Genomic DNA, 19,179 nt, shown 5'->3' with positions numbered 1-19,179 from the left:
CATTCGGGTGAACAATTGAAATTTTCAAATCTAGACAGTGGCGTCATCTGATCAACAATTGAAAATTTAAATAATTATGAAAATCCAACCATAGGGGTCGCAAGGTTGCAGCCGGTAAATTTCGATTGTTAAGGTTAATTTTCTTCACAAATCTTCTAGCAGAACTCGTTCTAATTTATTACGTTCTGTCACAGAATGTCCTGTCTTACATGACAGCAAAATATCGCGAGAATGGGAGAGATAAAGTCGAATGACTTTCACGTTTTAAAAAGCGGCGAGAAGATTCAAAAAGTAGCAAAACACATCGAGGTAAAATAATGTAGACTAAAATTCAGGGGTTACATTTTAACGTGCGAATCTCAGGTGGAAAGTGTTACCTGTACTAACTGGTTACAATACCTTTCATATTTTAGGATAAATGGAAACTAGTGCCTGCCTTTCTCAAGGGAAAAGGGCTCGTTAAACAGCACATCGATTCCTTTAATTATTTCATAAACGTTGAAATAAAAAAGATTGTCAAGGCAAACGAGAAGGTTCTAAGCGATGCTGATTCCCTGTTCTACGTCAAGTGAGTCATTAATACTCTAATTGTAAGCTACGGAGCCATCAGCAAAAATTGATATTTTTAACTCTTCAGATATCTCAACGTGTATGTCGGCACACCTGATGTCGAAGAAAGTTTCAACGTCACACGGACGACAACGCCTCACGAATGCCGGCTGAGAGACTTAAATTACTCTGCTCCCATATCGGTTGATATCGAATATACCAGAGGCAACCGAAGGATTATTAGAAACAACTTACTTATTGGGAGGTAATCGTCTAGTCTTTCAGGCTCTTGGAATATTCCAGATACGATGGTTTTCAATTTTGTTGTGAACTTTTTAAACAGATCTTGTCTGGTTCTATAGATGCACAGAACTAAGTCAAATTATCACAATTTTTGTTTCTCAGAATGCCGATAATGTTGAGAAGTTCAAATTGTGTTTTGAATAATAAATCACACTTTGAGCTGGCAAAAATGAACGAATGTCCCCACGATCCTGGTGGTTATTTTATAATAAACGGGCAAGAAAAAGTCATCCTTATCCAAGAGCAGAAGTTGAGAAACCGAATCATGTTGGAAGAGGACAGCAAAGGATGTATCGTCAGTTCCTGCAACAGTTCAACCCACGAAAGAAAAACCAAAACTAATATTGTCGGCAAAGGTGACAAATACTATATGCGACACAATATCTTCCAAGATGTACGTACATTTCGTGCAACATTTACGCTTCATTCTGCACCTCTTATTTTTCACAATCAATCTCTTCTGCAACTTGGTCCATCGCTTTCCAGGATATCCCTATTGTAACAATATTCAAGGCAATGGGGATTGTGTCCGATCAAGAAATAATGCAGCTAATTGGTACCGAAGAAGAATTCATGAGAAGATTCTCAGCTTCTCTGGAAGAGTGCCATATTTTGAATGTTTTCACTCAAGAACAAGCACTAAGGTATCACAAAACATCCATTTCATTTTATTTGCAAGAATAAACGTCGCTCAACCATCTTAAATTCACAAAAATGTAAACCACTTTTCAGATATCTGAGTAATAAGAGAAAACAGAAACGATTCCCTGTGAGCAAATTAAGCGTACTCGATGAGCTGAAAGATATTCTGGCTATAAATGTGCTCTCGCATGTCCCCGTGAGTATTTTTGATCCACGAGTTCTGCCGCCTCACTTAACGGAAGACTGAACGATTATCATTTTTATTCAGGTAGTCGATTTCAACTTCAAAGTTAAAGCGACTTACGTTGCTTTGATGATACGCAAAGTCATGCAAGGTCAGATGGATAAGACACTAGTTGACGATAGAGATTATTACGGTAACAAGAGACTGGAATTGGCCGGTTCTCTTCTTTCCCTCATGTTTGAAGATCTGTTCAAGAGATTTAATTGGGAGGTAAATACAAACTTATTTTGTTTGAATCCAACCAACATTGTTGAAAACAAACCAACCGCCAATGATTTGTGTCAACTTTTTAACGCAGCTGAAACAAATTGCTGATAAAAATATTCCGAAAATAAAGGCTGCGCAGTTCGACATCGTAAAACATATGAGGCAAGATCAGATCACAAATGGACTAGCGTTCGCTATATCGTCGGTAAGTAGGATGAGTCATGAGCACTTTATGGTTTTAACGATGAAAGAAATTATTTGGAATCCAATGAAAGTATTCCGACAGGGCAACTGGACCATAAAGCGTTTCAAGATGGAACGTCAAGGTGTTACACAGGTCCTTTCGAGGCTATCTTATATATCAGCATTGGGTATGATGACACGTGTAAATTCACAGTTTGAAAAAACGAGAAAAGTCTCCGGTCCCCGGTCTCTACAGCCCTCTCAATGGGGAATGATGTGTCCGAGTGACACCCCGGAAGGAGAGGTAAATGATGATCTATCCCTTTGTCGACTATTATCTAAGGAGGAAAAGGAAAATGGATTTTATCTAATTCCAGGGTTGTGGTTTAGTCAAAAATCTCGCATTAATGACTCACATCACAACAGAAGTCGAAGAAGAGTCGATCATTAGACTGGCCTACAACCTCGGAGTGGAGAATGTAAATATATTAGGCGGCGAGGAAATAAATAACAAAAATGTTTATATGGTTTTTTTGAACGGCAACATATTAGGTATAGTAAAGAATTATGTGAGACTCGTCAACATCTTCAGGTTGTTACGCAGAAAAGGATTGATCAACGGCTTCATTTCCATATATCCTCAACATCTCCATAGGTAGTTTAACCGAAAATTATTCGAACTTTTGCTTGTTTTTCTGTAATTAAAAAACTGCACTGCATCTTTGAAATTTCTTACAGGTGCGTACAGATCTGTTCAGACGGTGGACGACTCTGCAGACCGTACATCATAGTGAAAAATGGAGAATCTCTCGTTCAACCTAAACACATCGAAGCATTAAAACACGGCTTCAAAACCTTTGATGATTTTCTGCACGAAGGTTTGTAATATCAATAAATCGTCGACCGATGTTCGGAATTTCTTGAAAATCCAAAGACTCAATTTTGTCGGTTGCAGGTTTAATAGAATTCTTGGATGTCAACGAGGAGAACGATAGCTCAATCGCCTTTAACGAGAATCGTATAGACATGGGAACGACTCATTTGGAAATAGAGCCATTCACATTGCTGGGTGTTTGCGCAGGGCTTGTGCCCTACCCTCATCACAACCAGAGCCCTAGGAATACGTATCAATGTGCTATGGGTAAACAAGCAATGGGAACGATAGGCTACAACCAACGTAATCGCATAGATACTTTGATGTATAATCTGGTCTATCCGCAAGCTCCGATGGTGAAATCGAGGACCATAGAATTGATTAACTTCGATAAACTGCCTGCTGGTCAAAACGCTACGGTTGCTGTGATGTCATACAGTGGTTACGATATAGAGGATGCTTTAATTTTGAATAAGGCTTCCATAGATCGAGGATACGGGCGGTGTTTGGTCTACAGAAATGCAAAGTGCACGTTGAAACGATATGCCAACCAAACTTACGACCGAATCATGGGTCCTATGATAGATACGAACACCAAGAAACCGATTTGGAAACACGATATCATCGACAACGACGGTATAGCAGCTCCTGGGGAAATGGTGGAAAATAGAAAAGTGAGTTCTTTTATTCTAGTATCAAGTACATTTGTCAACACATTTCGATTTTCATTCAAGGTTATGGTAAACAAATCTATGCCAGCGGCGACGAACAACCCTGTGAATCCTGGCAACGTTCCGACACAACCGGAATATTGCGATGTGCCAGTTCTCTTCAAAGGACCAGTTCCAGCTTACATAGAAAAAGTAATGGTATCGAGTAATGCGGACGATGCGTTTTTGATAAAGTTGCTGCTGAGGCAAACCAGAAGGCCTGAAATCGGTGACAAGTTCAGCAGTCGTCATGGCCAAAAAGGAGTAACGGGTAATGTCGAAGACTCCGAAATATCGTTTAGCGTTATCGAAAAACCCTCACAGATTCTCATCGGTTAAATTTTATTTTTTACAGGTCTGATCGTCGAACAGGAGGACATGCCATTCAACGACTATGGTATCTGTCCGGACATGATTATGAACCCTCACGGATTTCCTTCAAGAATGACAGTTGGAAAACTCATAGAATTACTCGCTGGAAAGGCTGGTGTTGTCGAAGGGAAGTTTCATTACGGAACAGGTAATTTTATGTTATCGTATTATTCGATTTAATCTTGGTCTGGGATCAACGCGAAGAATAATTTACCGTTCCTTATTTTTGTCAGCATTTGGCGGCTCGAAGGTTGAAGATGTTTGTGAAGAATTGGTAAAACACGGATATAATTACATGGGCAAAGACTTCTTCTATTCTGGTATTACCGGCGAACCACTCCAAGCATACATCTACTCTGGTCCGGTAAGTTGTTGCCTCTCCTCCTGAATTGATTGACTCGAGTAATTAACTAAGAAAACTCGTTGTGAGAAACTAATTTTGTTCACAGGTCTATTATCAGAAACTCAAGCATATGGTACAAGACAAGATGCATGCTCGTGCCAGAGGACCAAGGGCGGTTCTAACCCGTCAACCGACGGAAGGACGAGCCAAAGAAGGAGGTTTGCGATTGGGTGAGATGGAGAGGGATTGCCTGATCGGTTACGGAGCCAGCATGATGTTGATAGAGCGATTGATGATATCGAGTGATATATTCGACGTCGATGTCTGCAATACCTGTGGACTGCTGGCTTACAGAGGCTGGTGCCACAGCTGCCAGACGAGTGCTTCAATTTCTACTATATCCATACCTTACTCATGTAAACTTTTATTCCAAGAGCTACAGTCTATGAATATTGTGCCGAGATTAACGTTGAAGAACAGTGGTGACTGAATTACACTGTGTGAAGACAAAACATCGAACTTTTGTATCGCCTGTATCTGTTTTTGTTGTAATAAATTGAAACTAATTTGGTTTTTAGCAAATTAAATGTTATTTTATATTTATCTTACAAACTTATTTTCAAAATAGCAAAAACATAGTCTCGGCGAGAGTTTCTTAACCAAACAGAGGCTGCTGGCGAGAGAGGAAGAGGTAATTTCTACGCAGATTCCAAAATCCTAGGCTCATCCGCGAGTGCAACAAAACCGATGTTGATCTCTTGTTGAAGTTTCTTCTCAATTGCTGGCATCGATAGATTATCGGCTTCGATGTTGAAGCTCACGTAGACAGGCATTCCCAGCTTTTTAGCTAATCGCTTAGCCATGTTAGTAGATGTGGAATCGGCAACAGAACCCAATAAAGTCGTGGAGATGGGTACTTTTTCATAATTTGATACAAGGGCTAACGATAGATGATTCATGACATTGTTATTGTAATTACCAACCCATACATAAAAACTGTCTCTCATTTTAATAATTTGACAACTCATCTTAACCTCACCAACTTCGGTCAAGAAGTTATGAAACTTAAAACTGCACGGCAGTAGTTCAACTCCGTTGTCTTCCGATGAAGCCATCGCCTTAATCAGCAATGATAATTGTTAAAGGTTGTTATAACAATTTTCTTTCAGAGAAAAACAACAAACTTTAAAGGTGAGGTAGGTTATGACCGTGTAAACCGACAATGTAAACACCACCGACCGGTGGCATACAAGGTGGCGTTAAAAGGCACTAGCAACTAGATAACAAGATCGCGCCGAATTGTCTTTTGAGAGAAAATAGATGAACCAAAAGTATCAGATTTCTTAGAATTTCGTAATTGTTATCAGGCATGAAAAAGCGTAGGAAAATAACCTCGACGTTGACTACGCTAAGAGAACGACTCGGAAGAACGATGAGATGCTATTGTACAGAAAATGTTTATCGCTGTAAAGAGTCGGGAGCGTAAAGGAAGGCGAGAAAAGGGATAGCCTAAAAGTTTGGTTGACATGTCATGTCGTACGATGTTGTCCAGTGATGTCATCATTCCATAAGCTTCCAGCAGAGGCGCTTTGGTATGACGAATCCATGACGAATCCGATGATGTCGAAGAGGTTCAAGGTCAAGTAGCGGTTCAATGAGAAGGGCGAAGACGACTGGATATAAGAAGATAACGCAGCAGTTTTATTTTGTAAATAATTATCAACGTTTAAACACAATCAATCGAAACTCGGTGAGTCTCTCTCATCTATAACTCTGCTATTATTGCGCTTGACGTTAATTTTATCGCTAAGTAGTCGACCGAAATTACTAATAGGTTAGTAGACTGATTTTAAAGAGTGGTTTTTAAATGGGGGAACGGTCCAGTCGGAAGTCCGTGTTTCAGCTGCGTGAACCCCGGTTTCGATCAGCGTATAGCGCATGCGTGGAATGATCTTCTGGTTAGAGTATCCATTTTGGTCACATGTGAGTATTTCGAGCTGCTCCCGATTTTTGTGATAACTAATGGTGCTAATTATTTAATTCCGCAAGGAAAGGTTCAATTTTAACAGTGAAACGTTGCTCGGTTTGTATACCCGTGAGAGTGTTCCTTCATATCCAGCAAAAACAATGATATTAACGAGTGACCCGCCGATGACAACGGGCCGCTGGCAATGCGGCTTCTTTACATTCTTTCCCGCCATGTTAACGTTTATTTCCACCAAATACGCCCGTATATTGCGGAAATTATGATCCCTAATTTCAATGCAAATCCTCCACGAAATCCCAAGTGTTTTTTCGCCTCTGCCGCGCCTTACGCCGGCCTTAACCGGGCGTTGGAATGCATCCTTTAGAGCCGTTTGTCGTATCGTTTAGCTATCTTGAAATTCCGATCAAATTTCACCTCGGATACACAAATTACGCACCTCCCGGTTTACCGTGAAATATGCTAAGAATCATTCCCCCTATCAGCGGTTACTTTTCGATCAAATCTCACTATCCAAACTCCGTTCTTTATCCCAAAAATTTTTCCGTCAATATGCCACATGGCCACTCTCCCTTGATATCTGGCTAGTCACTCAACCAGAGGTCAAATTAGTCCAACAGCGTCAACCTGGAGTCAATTTTCATCAGAGCCCTTATTTCATTGCCAAATCTTACTCTCCGTCAGTGAAACCTGGATCAGACTGAATCCGTTGGTCCAGACTCTTCTCAAACTAGCCATATGTTCGACATAATAGTTTATCATTTTTTGTTAATTTTGCATTGTGTAGGCTTCTGCCAGTTTTGTATTTGAGAAATGATTCATATCATGCTCTATTGAGGTTGAAATTATACTTATTACATTTTTTGACATGTTCTCACATTTCTCATTTCCTTGCCACGTTTCTTTGTTGGTTTAAATATGACTCGTACTAATTTCGTTTCAGCCGCTTAAGTTCATGATTTGTTTACGTGCGTATTTTGTTGTTTTCTCAAAAGCCAATGGTTTTTGAGATTACTCACAATCGAGGCACTTGTAATTGGAGCTACGAAAGATTCTCAAATTTTTCCTTGTGAAAGCATTAATTTGCCATAAACACTTTGATATCTTATCGACAATACAGGAGTTCTTGATCCTGAATTATTGATTCATTTTGAGCTGGATCGTATTAGAATTTAATTTCACAACAATCGTTCAACTTTATAAATAGATTCAAAACAAGTTGTTATTCGAACTAATCTACTCGAGTTTACATTTTGGCGACATGACAGTATGAGAGATAAAAATTTGTTGCAATTTTATCTTGCATCAGCCATGGAAAAAACTCGACAAACTTTATCTCAAAATAATCAAACTGCACGAAAAAAAAAACAGCTCAATATCTCACATGTGTATTTACCGAACGAAACGAAGTTTACATGTTTAAACAAATATTTCCTTTTACTTTTGTTCAGACCTCCCCAAATCCAATATGACAGACATTGAGGATACTCATTTTGAAACCGGTGACTCCGGGGCATCTGTGACCTACCCGCAACAATGTTCTGCACTGCGCAAGAACGGATTTGTTATGCTTAAGGCCCGTCCCTGCAAGATTGTCGAAATGTCTACTTCGAAGACCGGCAAGCACGGACACGCCAAAGTCCATCTTATAGGAATCGACATATTCACATCAAAGAAATATGAAGATATTTGTCCATCTACGCACAACATGGATGTACCGTTTGTCAAGCGAGAAGATTATCAGGCAAGCTTTACACCCTATTAGAAAAACAATTTTGCAGACGTCGAAATATCGATGCTCCAAGTTTTAGCTACAAGCCCCATTTCCATAAGCAGTTTATCTCACGAGACTTTTTTTCTTAATACAACTAGTTGACGGACATCTCCGACGACGGGTATCTGAGCTTAATGGCTGACAACGGAGAACTCCGCGAGGATCTGAAAATTCCAGACGGGGAACTGGGCTCCCAATTACGTACCGACTTCGATGCTGGCAAAGAACTGCTTGTGAGTATACACGTTGTATATTATCTAATTTTTTGTCTTTTCAAATCATCTATTCCAGCATCAAATTTCACTTGTTCGATATCTACAGCGCTCAACAGGAATATTGAGGCTTATTAAACACGGTTCTGTCCAATAACTTTCCAAACTTTTCACTTTTGTAACATTTTGCATTCATTTTATGTCAATCGAAGTAGCTTATTTATCTAAACTAGCATTGTATCATAGCCTAATTGATCTGCCTATTGAAATTATCGAATTATTGCCAAACTGTCGCTCTAAAATGCGAAGACATTGGGATAATAAGATTGATTTGTTGTAGCCTAAATCTCATAGGAATGAAACCAATGAAAATATATCAAATTCTTTAATTAATTTTTCAGTGCACCGTTCTTAAGGCGTGCGGCGAAGAAGTGGTGATTGCTCTTAAAAACAATACTGCCCTTGACAAATAATTGTGTTCAGTTTACCGCAACTATCCTCATCAGCTGCTGGACCAATCGATATCCTGTCATTGGCATGGAGGAGTTAGTAACATCAGAAATGCAACAGCTCGCCAGCGGTGAAAAATAACTTTTTATCAAAGTAACATCTACTTACTTACTTACCATTATCTAAACAACCATATGCTAAAGATTTTTATGCGATGTAAGTAAACGAGAACTAGGAAGCAATTTGCGTTCTAGTTTTGAGAAAACAGAAAAAAAAACAAAAAAAAACACACATACAACACGTTGTTTGTTATACACAAGATACGGCGGCAACTTTTCATCAAAGGGTTGATTGAAAAATAAAATTTACATAAAAGCCTTCAATCATCTTTGATTTTTTTTTTTTTTTTTGTTTTTTTTTTTATCAATTCGTTTTTCTAAACATTCTGCTAATCGAATTCTATAATCATGAAATAATTGCAACAACTTGTAATTACACTTGATGCACGAAAAGATGATACAGCTAGTGTACTGATTGTGGAAATGGATATTAGCACGCGGAACGATTTTGCGTAACAATTATTTTATTACATCGTATATATGTGCATGTACACATGTATATATATTTTTTTTTTATCATTGAAACGTTAAGCCCCCGGGAACCTCATTTTACGACTCGCAATGGAAAGAAAATCATTTGGACAGAGCTACCTAGTCCTTCGAAAATACATTTTTTATTCGTTTGAGTTTTAACAAGCAATACCATTTGTTCTTTCTCTTTTCTTTTTCTTTTCTTTTCTGATCGTTTTTTTTTTTTTCATTTATTTTGAACCATTACAGTCACGTTTAGTGTCGCACTTGAGAAACCCAGAACAAAAGTAAAAGTGGCTACCTATAACCACCGTGTCAATCTCAACGAGATACGTACAATAAAAAAAAAAAAAAAAAATCATATTCCTATCAGAATAAAAACAAAGTTCAACAAATATAAAAGAAGAAGAAAATAAATACCTTCTCAGAGAACTCAATGTCCCACGTAATATGTTTATGCCGAGAACATATAAATTAAAAAACAATTCTCATACGCTACAATAGAAGCTTGTGAAATATTACTGAATAGATATTAAGTGCAATAAAAATCAAGAACTTCATAATCCCTTGTGTATTGAAAAGAAAAAGAATTAAAAAGAGCAGAAGAAAACGAGAGAAAAGATCTTCGACTCACCATCTGTTGCACGTCGTTGTAGAAAAGTTTTTACTCATATTTACAAAGCACTGGTTTCTCAAATCATTGAAGGGTGAACAGCAAAAAAAAAGTTCGTTTCTGTTTCTCACACACGAAAACATCTTTCTTTTTTTTTTTTTCTATTTGAGCGGAAATATTGTTCCAAATAACACAATCATCAATTATTAAGTATAAAACGTAATGAGAAAAAAAAAGAAAATAAAATAGAATTAACTAACACCAAAAACTCAAACTCAAACCAAAACTAGGAAGACAAAGCGAAAAAACGACAAGAAAAGCGGAATAACAAAAAGCCTACCAATTGAGAAAGTTTAACATTTGCAAGAACCGAGAACCGATCTTCGATGCCGAGATCATTGATGATGTTTCTGTTCCAATTTTCATGTTTGATCGGAGTCAGCGAACTCGATTTTCTCCGTTCAACTTCACCCTGATCGATCGATGTAGTTTTGGTGCTTCGGAAAGCTATTGCAGAAATTATCCTAAAACACGATATGGCGAAGGAGCTAAACTTACCTACTCTAATATAAGAAAACAAAAAAAATCTAATATTACACATAATTAAGTAAACCGCGTATGTCTGTACTACACGTGTGCTATGTTAAATCAGGTTGATACCGTAGTTTGAATGTGCTTTGTTATTAACACTTAAAAAAAAAAAAGTGAAGTCGTAAGCATCAAGACTGCGTGTATAATTATGACTAACGATAAGTCCTGGATTGAATATAAACGACCGAGAAAGAGGAAGAAAATGAAACGTAAACTTGCATTACAAATTCCAGTAGTGGTGTTTCTCTGTTTAATTTTTGACGGTATCATTTTTTTAACCTTATTTTCGTTAACTTTTCAACTAACAAACTGATATTTCTACTTGTTCTCGTTATTTCTTCTCTCTATTGCTCCTCGCAGTTCGATAACGAATAATTGAAGGCTTGGCCCGCACCTCCAAAATGTTGTTTACGATGAACTTTTCTCCTAGAGATGTATCAGGCGTACGTTACAGCAACAAAAATATTTCACGTCACAAGTAAATTCTGTAATAGAAATGAAAAAGACACGATAAATTACGCTGAACTTATTTTAGGATAAGACCGTCTTGCCTGAACGTTTAACAGGTAATGGTATGCTATTACTTTACAATAATTTCAATTTGTTTGTTGTTAATTCTAACCAGAAGTAAGTCGAGAAGTAAAACGCAACGAGCACTTCTTGATTATTGAACACTAAATGCTACGTATTCTATCAATCGGTAATTCAGAGTTTTATCGGAAGGATTTTGAAAATGATGTGTATCATCCGGAATCGATGAATGGAGAAAATTTCTACATGGCATTCGATGACAGGAAATTCACGCGAAACTCATGGTGCCATGTATGTAGATACTTTTTTCTCCGGATATCACTTTCATTTTTTAATCGTAGACGAAGCAAGGCATTTCAAAATAAGTTTTAAGGTAAGCTGGATCAAGTTGAAAGTTATTCTAAAAATATGATCGAAACGAACAATTATTATTATTATTTTTTTAATTTCTTCGTCAGCTACGCGTGGAGACGAGTTTCACAAATGCAATAAATCCTAGCTTCGGCTTTCTCGATGTTGTGCTATAATTTTCTAGCGCAGCATTAGGTCTTTCGTTGAAAACCTCGGTTGGAAATTTGTCACCAAAAAAGCTAGATAATCTGCAGACTCGTGCCTAGACAGATTACAATAAAATTCTCCGTAACAGAGCAGCAAGTTGCAAGAAAAACTAGGGTCTAACGAGGAAACATTTCGTACAGGGAAACATGAACTACGCCAAATAAAATAATCGTTGAAAATTAATCAAAAGTTCTCCACAATCTTTCAGTTATCTATCGTGAATTTCAACTTTGTTGCCCGTCATACTTATCTCTATTATTATTGGACTATCTCCATCATCGGGACCTAAATCGACAGAACCTACCTCGTTTTCGATGGCAATTAAGCTTTTTTTTCTTTTACGTTTAACTTGTAGTTTTGTTACAATCAAAACGGCACTGCATTTCAAGAGCCGACACAACCTATACATATGTAGGATAGTGAGATGGTTAAATGCGTACGTGTATACGTAGTACTTGGGAAAAAAAAAATTAGAAAAAAAATAAATAAATTTAATAATCAATTAAATCTTGCCTCCCAAATTCACTTTTGAAATAGTCGTAGGAAGGGTATCACGACGATGATTGATAAATGGGTAAGGTGGGGTACTACCTAATAAAAAAATGAAGATTAAATAAAAATTTCTACTAATCAAGCAAACGATTATTTCTATACATATACACATATATACATATACTACGACTTATTAGGGTATAACGATAATTAATTGAAAATGCTGAACTACTAGAAAAAGAGGAAGAAAAAAATAACAAAACAAAAAAACAAACTGTTGTCCTATGTAATAATTGTGGGAATTAATAAATAAATGTGATTTTTTTCTCCACCGACCTTGACGGTGAAATGAATCAGGAAACTAGATCATCTTTTCAAATTTTTTTATAGTTCCTATACACCGAATGAATATTATTGGTCGGATAGTTTTGTTGGTATTGCTTCGATTAGGATCAAATGCAGTTTTAAATCACGTCATTGCTTCATAAGGTTATTTACAAAGTGTGAAATCAACTATAATGTCTTAGCGTTCAATTATTCCATTGATATACTCCAAGGTAAGTGAAACGAGTGTCCAATTTTTCAATTTACATTAGAATCGAGGTGACTTGTCGTTGAGCAAATTATGACAAATGATGGTAATAATTGAACGTATAATTCATTATAAATAATAATGTATTGATAACAGAGGCACGGGTACATCTGTAACAGATAATAATACATCTTAGGTGATCGATATACTATATTTTGACAATGATTATAATAATAATTGGCGATTACCTCTTCGTAATTGGGGGGCCCGCGGTATAAGTAGTTACCAGGAATAATCGATGATCGAGACAAAATCATTATCATCAACTAATAAGTCATCAACAAATTGGCTAAATAATCGTACAATATGATAATTATACTCTGCTACTGTATTCATGTCTAAAATAGTACATATACATACTATGTACAATAGACAAGAGAAAAAAAAAGAAAAGATATTTATAAAATAATCACTTACGCCACCCTTTAACAATAGCGATACAAAAGTTTTAGTTTTTTTCATGTTTTCTTCTCTTTTTATATATATATATATATATAGAACAACAATAATAATAGTAATTAGATACGACAGTACACCTACGGCGTAGGGTTTGATTTCAGTTTGAAGAGAAAATAAAAAAGAAAAAATTCACATCTAATAATACTAATTGTATCATATATTTATCTTCGATCATTTGACTTATAATTTGTATACTATAATTCAATATCGACCTGGATTGAATGTGCCGTTAAAATGTAGGTAGTATAAATAAACCATTTGATATTTAACTATTTCATTTGTAAAACAGTCTCCACGATGAAAAATGTAAAGCTCATGAAACGATTCGAATGAATTGTGGATCATAATTCTAGAATAACGTGAAACAAATATTCTTATTATCATTAGAGATGACAGAAAATAATATCCTCCGGTCAGTTCGGTGGCATTTTTCATATTCGCATAAATTCAGCACCGTAGTATGGAAAACATGTGTCGATATCATTGATTCGAGAGTTCAACGAAACGAGAAGTGAAAAACGAGGTCTTTGTTGCCTGACTTTTTTAATATGGATATCGTGAAGCTAATGTGATGTCAATAATTTGGCATACTAATAATTAAATGGTTCTTAAGAAGAAGCTTGAGAAGTTTTTAGTTCATTCGCGTTTTTGAACTGAATTATTCCTGCATAATACATGGTATAAGGTGCGACATTTTGGCGACTGCTCTGCTTACATATGCATATAATTGGATATACTATGTATATATTTATAAAAAATGTCTCATGATGAAAAACAATGTAAATTGGCAGTCATTCGGGTATTTCATTAGAACACCTTATGTTTCGTTACACATATTGTTTAATCAACGACGCGCATAGGTAATCGATTGCTTTGCAATAATTAAATTATGTAGACTTTTCTCACCGCAACCTTCTGCAGCGAACATTTATATTCATTAGATTATCATTACCAGACGAGTAATTATTGATCAACGAAATAATAACAAATCAATTGAGGCTGAGACGAATCCAGTGGTGGGTATAATAACAGCAACTTCAGCTAGACGCCGAAATTGAATAAGCGATAAAAAAATGTAGTTATTGTGTTTCAGCGATACTTCGGTTTTCGAGAGTTTATCGAAATGTGAGTTGATGTCTCGGAGATTTACTTGAGCTAATAATTGCGGTAAAAGAACACGACCAAAATACTTCTTAGTTCAAGCAATAGCTTACCTATAAAAAAAATATGCAGTCTTGGGTGTACTCGATCACCGTACTGAATTAAGTATACAAGTTCTCAGAAGTACTAACGTTAAACGAATCGAGATACAAATTTGCTATCGTTGAAACAATATCAATCAATACCGAAGTACGATGATTTTCAATGGAAAATCATTTTTTTGCCGATGTACATTGGCATGGCGACATACAAAATTCATTAGTTTCCCAGAAAGCAGAGATGAAAGCTTTGAATTTTTTGTGCAAGCCCACATCCTTCGCTGGTTTTTTATAAGGTTGTTAATCGGACAAGATGGAACAGAAAACATGAAATACCTTTGCCTTGAAACCAATAAACGAAAGAGTGATATTATTTTTCACATGGAATACTCAAGAGAAACAAAAAAACATCACGATATTCGTTCAAGGTTAGTTTAACGTCTGATAGAAACTAACTATTTATATTATTCCAATGCGTTAAAAAAAATTTACTTCCAGAACCATTTGAAACGTTAAAAATTTCATTTTTTTTTTTTTTTAGTATTTCTTTCAGATTGCAAACAAAGAATAACAATTCGATCCTACAACGTCGTACGTGCAGCCTTCTCGTTATTAATTGTTTTTTTCTCTTTTCTAATCACAATCGTAGTAGAAGCTCTCGTGAGGCTCGTGAGATCAATTGTTCGCATGTCGCTTTTGCAAAGCGGCTGCTAAATCTTGCCTTAATGCAGCCTGCTGCCTTTGATCTGCCAGAGACTGTACAGATCTCAATCCGTTAACTATATCTTTCGTTTTACCGAAATAGATCTCGTTCAGTGTATTACGTATTTTATTCTCCATATCCTCGACCATTCGACCGATGTTTGCGATGTGTGGAGACGTTTCACTTATCGCAGCGTCCTGGTCAACCTGAACATCAAACGAGAATGAAACACATATATACTGATAGAAATAAAGATTGGAGAGAAGCTAAATGTGTTTTGAAAAAGTATGGAATACCTGTCGGGTTAAACTGCCGCCAAGATTCATCGTACCAGAACCGTGTTTGTTTGTCTGTAGCCACAGCATAGCGGTGGACGTTAGTTTGTAGTGGGCGGTCCTGCCATTAGATTTTTCCTGGACTTCGACCACGTGTATGGAGTCCCAACAGCCTTTGATTTTCTTTGAACCATCTCCGGCCTTTTTGATTAAAATAACTCCAGCAAAACCGTGATCTAAATCCCATAAGTAAACTGACGAAACCCCGCCCTCAAAGTACAACTCACGATATTGGTCAAATGCGTGGTTTGCATCTATCTCCAATTTTCTAAGCCTCTCTGAAGGCATTGATCCATCTTCTAGAGGAGGATCGTATGTGTTACTCCAAGGTGATCTGAGAAATTGTAGATTCTGAGCATCTGTTCTAATTCTATGACATTTTGCAAATATTTGTGCGGAACCATGATTTCCAAAGTAGCCTCACCTGTACGAATCTCCATCTCGATTGTAATCGCAGAGGAGATAATCCTTGCCAGATTCCTTATCTTTAGCTATTTTCAACGGCTGATCAACGGACGAGAGCAAATCTTCACACAATGTGGGCACTAAGTCGATCAAATCGCTAAGATTTTTTTCAATCTGCTGTGGCGGCAGGCGCCTCATGAGATCCAATGCGCAGTCCATCTGTTGTTCCGACTAGAATAGAATAATGAGCACTTGAATCATCACACATGGAAAAAGAGCATCCCACTGCAAATTTCCCTGTTTGGTAACAAGATGAAGACGTTTGCAGTAAAATAGTTTTAAAATGTTAAAAATAACGCCATCTTGTATTACACGTTTCGAAGGTTAAGTTTGTTGCACAGTAATTCCGATTTTCGATGGAAGATAATTTGGGAAATCCGTTCAACGAATTGCGGAAAATTGGATGAAATTTTGATCTTTTTTTGATATCGAGCTATGCAAATGATATTCTAAAACATGACGATCGGTTTTTCCAGATAATCGAAGAATTTATAATAGTAAAGTGACTCACCATGGTGATTTCTTTTGTGAAACACCCGACACAGTAGTAATTAAATTCTCTGATCTCGAATCCGTCTTTGTGACTTCAAATTTTGCTGGTAAAGTTTTCACAAAATTAAAATCAGCGCTAATTAATTATTCTTTAATTTTTGTCTCACTCGTATGCGGTATAAAAAAAAATGACATTTGAAGGGTGTGTCAGCGACCACGGTGATTGGTCAACTAACGGTCCGTATTTGAACGACCAAAATGTAAACTGCGTTGACAACGCAGTCGGTTGAAAATCGGCAGTACAATTCAAATTCGTAGCGCGAAGGCACGCTCGAGATGCGTCGAGGAGCGAAAAATAAAATATTGTTAGTTCTTGAGGTACGTGCATTTTATTTTACTTTTCTAATATTTTTTGACGATCTGTTCCCATCATATTCCATCTTCGATTCGCTGTAAGTTCAATAGCAGCTCAAAGTGGATCGAGTTTTCTGAACATTTTATCGAGTCTCCGCTTTGATAAAATAGAGTGAGCATCTCAACCCGAGTTAGTTCTTGGAAGACTTTAGTCTGAGCTAATCACAACAAACTGCATTCTGCCAATTAACTTCACTTATTTTGAGAATCAATTACGTTGGGAAACAGATTAAATGATTTGTGACTTTTTTACGTGATTTTATAAATCTTTATTGTTGTCATCATTATCGAACGCCAGATTAGGCACTGCTGCTTCAAGCAATTTTTACACGGTTCAAAACCGAGCAGTGAGCAGTGCGAACTAATGGTGCCGTTGGACCATTGAGTAACGCTGAATGTTAAACCCAAGCAAAGTATAAATAGTGAATAGAATTAGTATATCGTAAACATTTACATATAAGTATATACATACACAGTTTTCTTTGACAAATTCTGCAGAATATATTACACTAACAAAGCATGAGTACCTTATTCCTTTAACGAAGTTTCTTTCCAATCTTCACAGAGAAACATGTAGCGCTGTGAAGCAAACATTGCCTCTGTGACTCTCTGACAACAGATTGTATCAAAAATTGGAAGAATTACAGAATCTCAATGGAAAATAGTATGAAACAAGCAATAATATTCTCATGTTCATTATATGCATAAAGATATATTTATATCAAGACTCTGGCTCTATCTACAAAAAAAAAATGTCATAGAACATTTTTTTTCTCTATATCAAAGATCTGTTTGTTGGCTCGCAGTGTCTTCGTCTGAACAACTTACTTTTGTTGCAATATTTTTCGACGCATTCTATCCAAGCCAATTGTGCATAAGTCTTTTGAATATCGAGATGACAATTCGAAACGATAATTATCTTTATTGATACATAGGATGGATATTTGTGAGTATCGACATCCATTGGCTACTCTCTTAGTCTCGCTAATCGCTGGGTCAGCTCGTCTTGCTCTTGGCTAACTTGCGTCGACGTACCAATGCTGCCCAACTGTCCAGAAGGCAACTCCATGTTCAATTCAAGTCTGTAAAAATAAATCAATCATGATTTGAACTTCAGTCTGGAAACTTACCAGATCATATTATAGAGAGCTCTTGAAAAATTACAAAGTTAAAAATCGTTCTTACCCAGCTTCATCTGCAACTTGCTGCATCAAAGAATCTACGTCGTTTTGTGGTACGTTTGTAGTTGTTGTCTGCGACATAGCATTTTCCATATAAGAGCTCTGGACATCTAGATCCTCGAACTGGCTTTCAAACTTGTCCATTAGCCCAGAAATTTTTTCAAGGTTCATCGATTTCATTGCGGCATCCATTGCCTTGACTACTCCGGCCATTGACTGAGTAACTTTTCTAGTTGTTAGGGCGGTTTGTACTCTGCTAGCAACTGCATCGACGCGAGCGCTCATCCTCAAATAATTCAGAGCCTGATTCTTTTGTCTAATCGCATTTTCAGCATGAATCCTCGCTCCTTCCATATTTCCTTTTTGTATCGCCTTCTTCACTTTTGACTTTTCCATTTTTTCTTCTTTTTCGCATTTTTTTGAATTCCTCTCCAACTCTTTCACAGCGAATTTTAGGTTGAACAAGTTCTCTAACGATGGTTTTAAGGAAATTATATTCAATACATAGCGGCTGATATAGTTGAGTAGTCTTTAAACATACTCAACAAAGTCCAAAAAATCTGAAAAACAAAGTTGTAATCATATACAAGTCGATGAATCTATTCTTGTTGAGAGAAAGAGGGTTGTTGGGCGTGGTGGAGTCGAAATCATGTCTTTCAACGTAGCTTCCTGCGAGGTCTAAGATGACAATAGAAATCGGCTGATTAAAATCGTTGTTTCGAAAGGATACTTTCCATCTGAGAGACGGACATGGCTGACTGTTCGGCCCCCGTTGTGACTGTTATAAAATAACCTGAAATAAGTACGCTGTCACTATTTGTATCGGGATTGTCAAAGTCGGGTGTTTCGCCGATTTTCAGAGTTCAAACTGTAGCCACAAATCAAAGTATGGAGAATGAACGATTTCGGTAACCTTCACCAGCACACCATTAATTACCTGGGATTTTAATAATTGACTAACAAACGTCAGTGATATTATCAAAAAATGACGTCACTGTCACTGTTATTGCATCGTTCATGGACTTAAGGAATATTACTCATCGGTATTAAACATGAACAATATGAATAAAAATGTCCTGAGAACGCCAGCGGGTACAGCGCTCTGAAAATAGTTCGA

General features: G+C 36.9%; 5 protein-coding genes across 7 annotated transcripts; 2 read left to right on the top strand and 3 right to left on the bottom strand.

The window, feature by feature from the left end:
- The first annotated feature begins 116 nt into the window (after positions 1 to 116).
- On the top strand, positions 117 to 5,014 carry LOC105685255 (DNA-directed RNA polymerase III subunit RPC2). The gene is made up of 16 exons (XM_012399249.3): positions 117 to 309; positions 414 to 568; positions 638 to 814; positions 955 to 1,246; positions 1,339 to 1,496; positions 1,585 to 1,690; positions 1,763 to 1,948; positions 2,037 to 2,150; positions 2,232 to 2,432; positions 2,506 to 2,783; positions 2,867 to 3,006; positions 3,084 to 3,676; positions 3,737 to 3,983; positions 4,068 to 4,232; positions 4,318 to 4,448; positions 4,534 to 5,014. Exons 1-16 carry the CDS (start codon positions 232 to 234, stop codon positions 4,915 to 4,917), a joined length of 3,405 nt encoding a protein of 1,134 aa, XP_012254672.2. The 5' UTR covers positions 117 to 231; the 3' UTR covers positions 4,918 to 5,014.
- Positions 4,999 to 6,121, bottom strand: LOC105686266 (proteasome assembly chaperone 4-like). Its single transcript, XM_012400950.3, has one exon. The coding sequence runs from the start codon at positions 5,540 to 5,542 to the stop codon at positions 5,126 to 5,128; it is 417 nt and encodes a 138-aa protein (XP_012256373.2). The 5' UTR covers positions 5,543 to 6,121; the 3' UTR covers positions 4,999 to 5,125.
- LOC105686071 (eukaryotic translation initiation factor 5A) lies at positions 6,042 to 9,230 on the top strand. 3 transcript variants are annotated; one of them, XM_012400841.3, is made up of 4 exons: positions 6,042 to 6,177; positions 7,863 to 8,155; positions 8,284 to 8,418; positions 8,799 to 9,230. In XM_012400841.3, the coding sequence occupies exons 2-4, from the start codon at positions 7,880 to 7,882 to the stop codon at positions 8,868 to 8,870; spliced, it is 483 nt and encodes a 160-aa protein (XP_012256264.1). In that variant the 5' UTR covers positions 6,042 to 6,177; positions 7,863 to 7,879; the 3' UTR covers positions 8,871 to 9,230. The 3 variants fall into 3 exon arrangements, with proteins under 3 accessions (XP_012256264.1, XP_012256112.1, XP_012256189.1); XM_012400689.3 differs by lacking the exon at positions 6,042 to 6,177 and adding an exon at positions 6,312 to 6,410; XM_012400766.3 differs by lacking the exon at positions 6,042 to 6,177 and adding an exon at positions 6,386 to 6,510.
- Positions 9,231 to 11,991: 2,761 nt separating this feature from the next.
- On the bottom strand, positions 11,992 to 16,703 carry LOC105685193 (F-actin-capping protein subunit beta). The gene is made up of 4 exons (XM_012399122.3): positions 16,487 to 16,703; positions 15,935 to 16,146; positions 15,472 to 15,844; positions 11,992 to 15,381 (listed from the first exon to the last, which is right to left on the bottom strand). The coding sequence occupies exons 1-4, from the start codon at positions 16,487 to 16,489 to the stop codon at positions 15,148 to 15,150; spliced, it is 822 nt and encodes a 273-aa protein (XP_012254545.1). The 5' UTR covers positions 16,490 to 16,703; the 3' UTR covers positions 11,992 to 15,147.
- Positions 16,704 to 17,126: 423 nt separating this feature from the next.
- LOC105683180 (charged multivesicular body protein 1b) lies at positions 17,127 to 19,110 on the bottom strand. Its single transcript, XM_012395651.3, has 4 exons — positions 19,000 to 19,110; positions 18,793 to 18,855; positions 18,067 to 18,532; positions 17,127 to 17,963 (listed from the first exon to the last, which is right to left on the bottom strand). Exons 2-4 carry the CDS (start codon positions 18,812 to 18,814, stop codon positions 17,849 to 17,851), a joined length of 603 nt encoding a protein of 200 aa, XP_012251074.1. The 5' UTR covers positions 18,815 to 18,855; positions 19,000 to 19,110; the 3' UTR covers positions 17,127 to 17,848.
- Between the last annotated feature and the right edge of the window lie 69 nt (positions 19,111 to 19,179).

Source organism: Athalia rosae, chromosome 7, assembly GCF_917208135.1.
Source record: "Athalia rosae chromosome 7, iyAthRosa1.1, whole genome shotgun sequence".
Lineage (NCBI taxonomy): Eukaryota > Metazoa > Arthropoda > Insecta > Hymenoptera > Athaliidae > Athalia > Athalia rosae.
The sequence above is the reverse complement of the archived record's forward strand: the minus strand, read 5'-3'. Positions and strand labels throughout refer to the sequence as shown.

Coding starts and splice junctions, on each gene's coding strand:
- LOC105683180 (XM_012395651.3), bottom strand. CDS start 18,814: ATGTCCGTCTCTCAGATGGAAA. Junction 18,533..18,792: donor GTCCGTCTCTCAGATGGAAA/GTATCCTTTCGA, acceptor AACCATCGTTAG/AGAACTTGTTCAACCTAAAA. Junction 17,964..18,066: donor CAAGTTGCAGATGAAGCTGG/GTAAGAACGATT, acceptor TTATTTTTACAG/ACTTGAATTGAACATGGAGT.
- LOC105686071 (XM_012400841.3), top strand. CDS start 7,880: ATGACAGACATTGAGGATACTCATTTTGAAACCGGTGACTCCGGGGCA. Junction 8,156..8,283: donor TCAAGCGAGAAGATTATCAG/GCAAGCTTTACA, acceptor TAATACAACTAG/TTGACGGACATCTCCGACGA. Junction 8,419..8,798: donor ATGCTGGCAAAGAACTGCTT/GTGAGTATACAC, acceptor TTAATTTTTCAG/TGCACCGTTCTTAAGGCGTG.
- LOC105686266 (XM_012400950.3), bottom strand. CDS start 5,542: ATGGCTTCATCGGAAGACAACGGAGTTGAACTACTGCCGTGCAGTTTT.
- LOC105685255 (XM_012399249.3), top strand. CDS start 232: ATGGGAGAGATAAAGTCGAATGACTTTCACGTTTTAAAAAGCGGCGAG. Junction 1,691..1,762: donor ATGTGCTCTCGCATGTCCCC/GTGAGTATTTTT, acceptor ATTTTTATTCAG/GTAGTCGATTTCAACTTCAA. Junction 4,449..4,533: donor CATACATCTACTCTGGTCCG/GTAAGTTGTTGC, acceptor TTTTGTTCACAG/GTCTATTATCAGAAACTCAA.
- LOC105685193 (XM_012399122.3), bottom strand. Junction 15,845..15,934: donor CGAGATGGAGATTCGTACAG/GTGAGGCTACTT, acceptor ACAATTTCTCAG/ATCACCTTGGAGTAACACAT. Junction 15,382..15,471: donor GCGGCAGTTTAACCCGACAG/GTATTCCATACT, acceptor TTTGATGTTCAG/GTTGACCAGGACGCTGCGAT.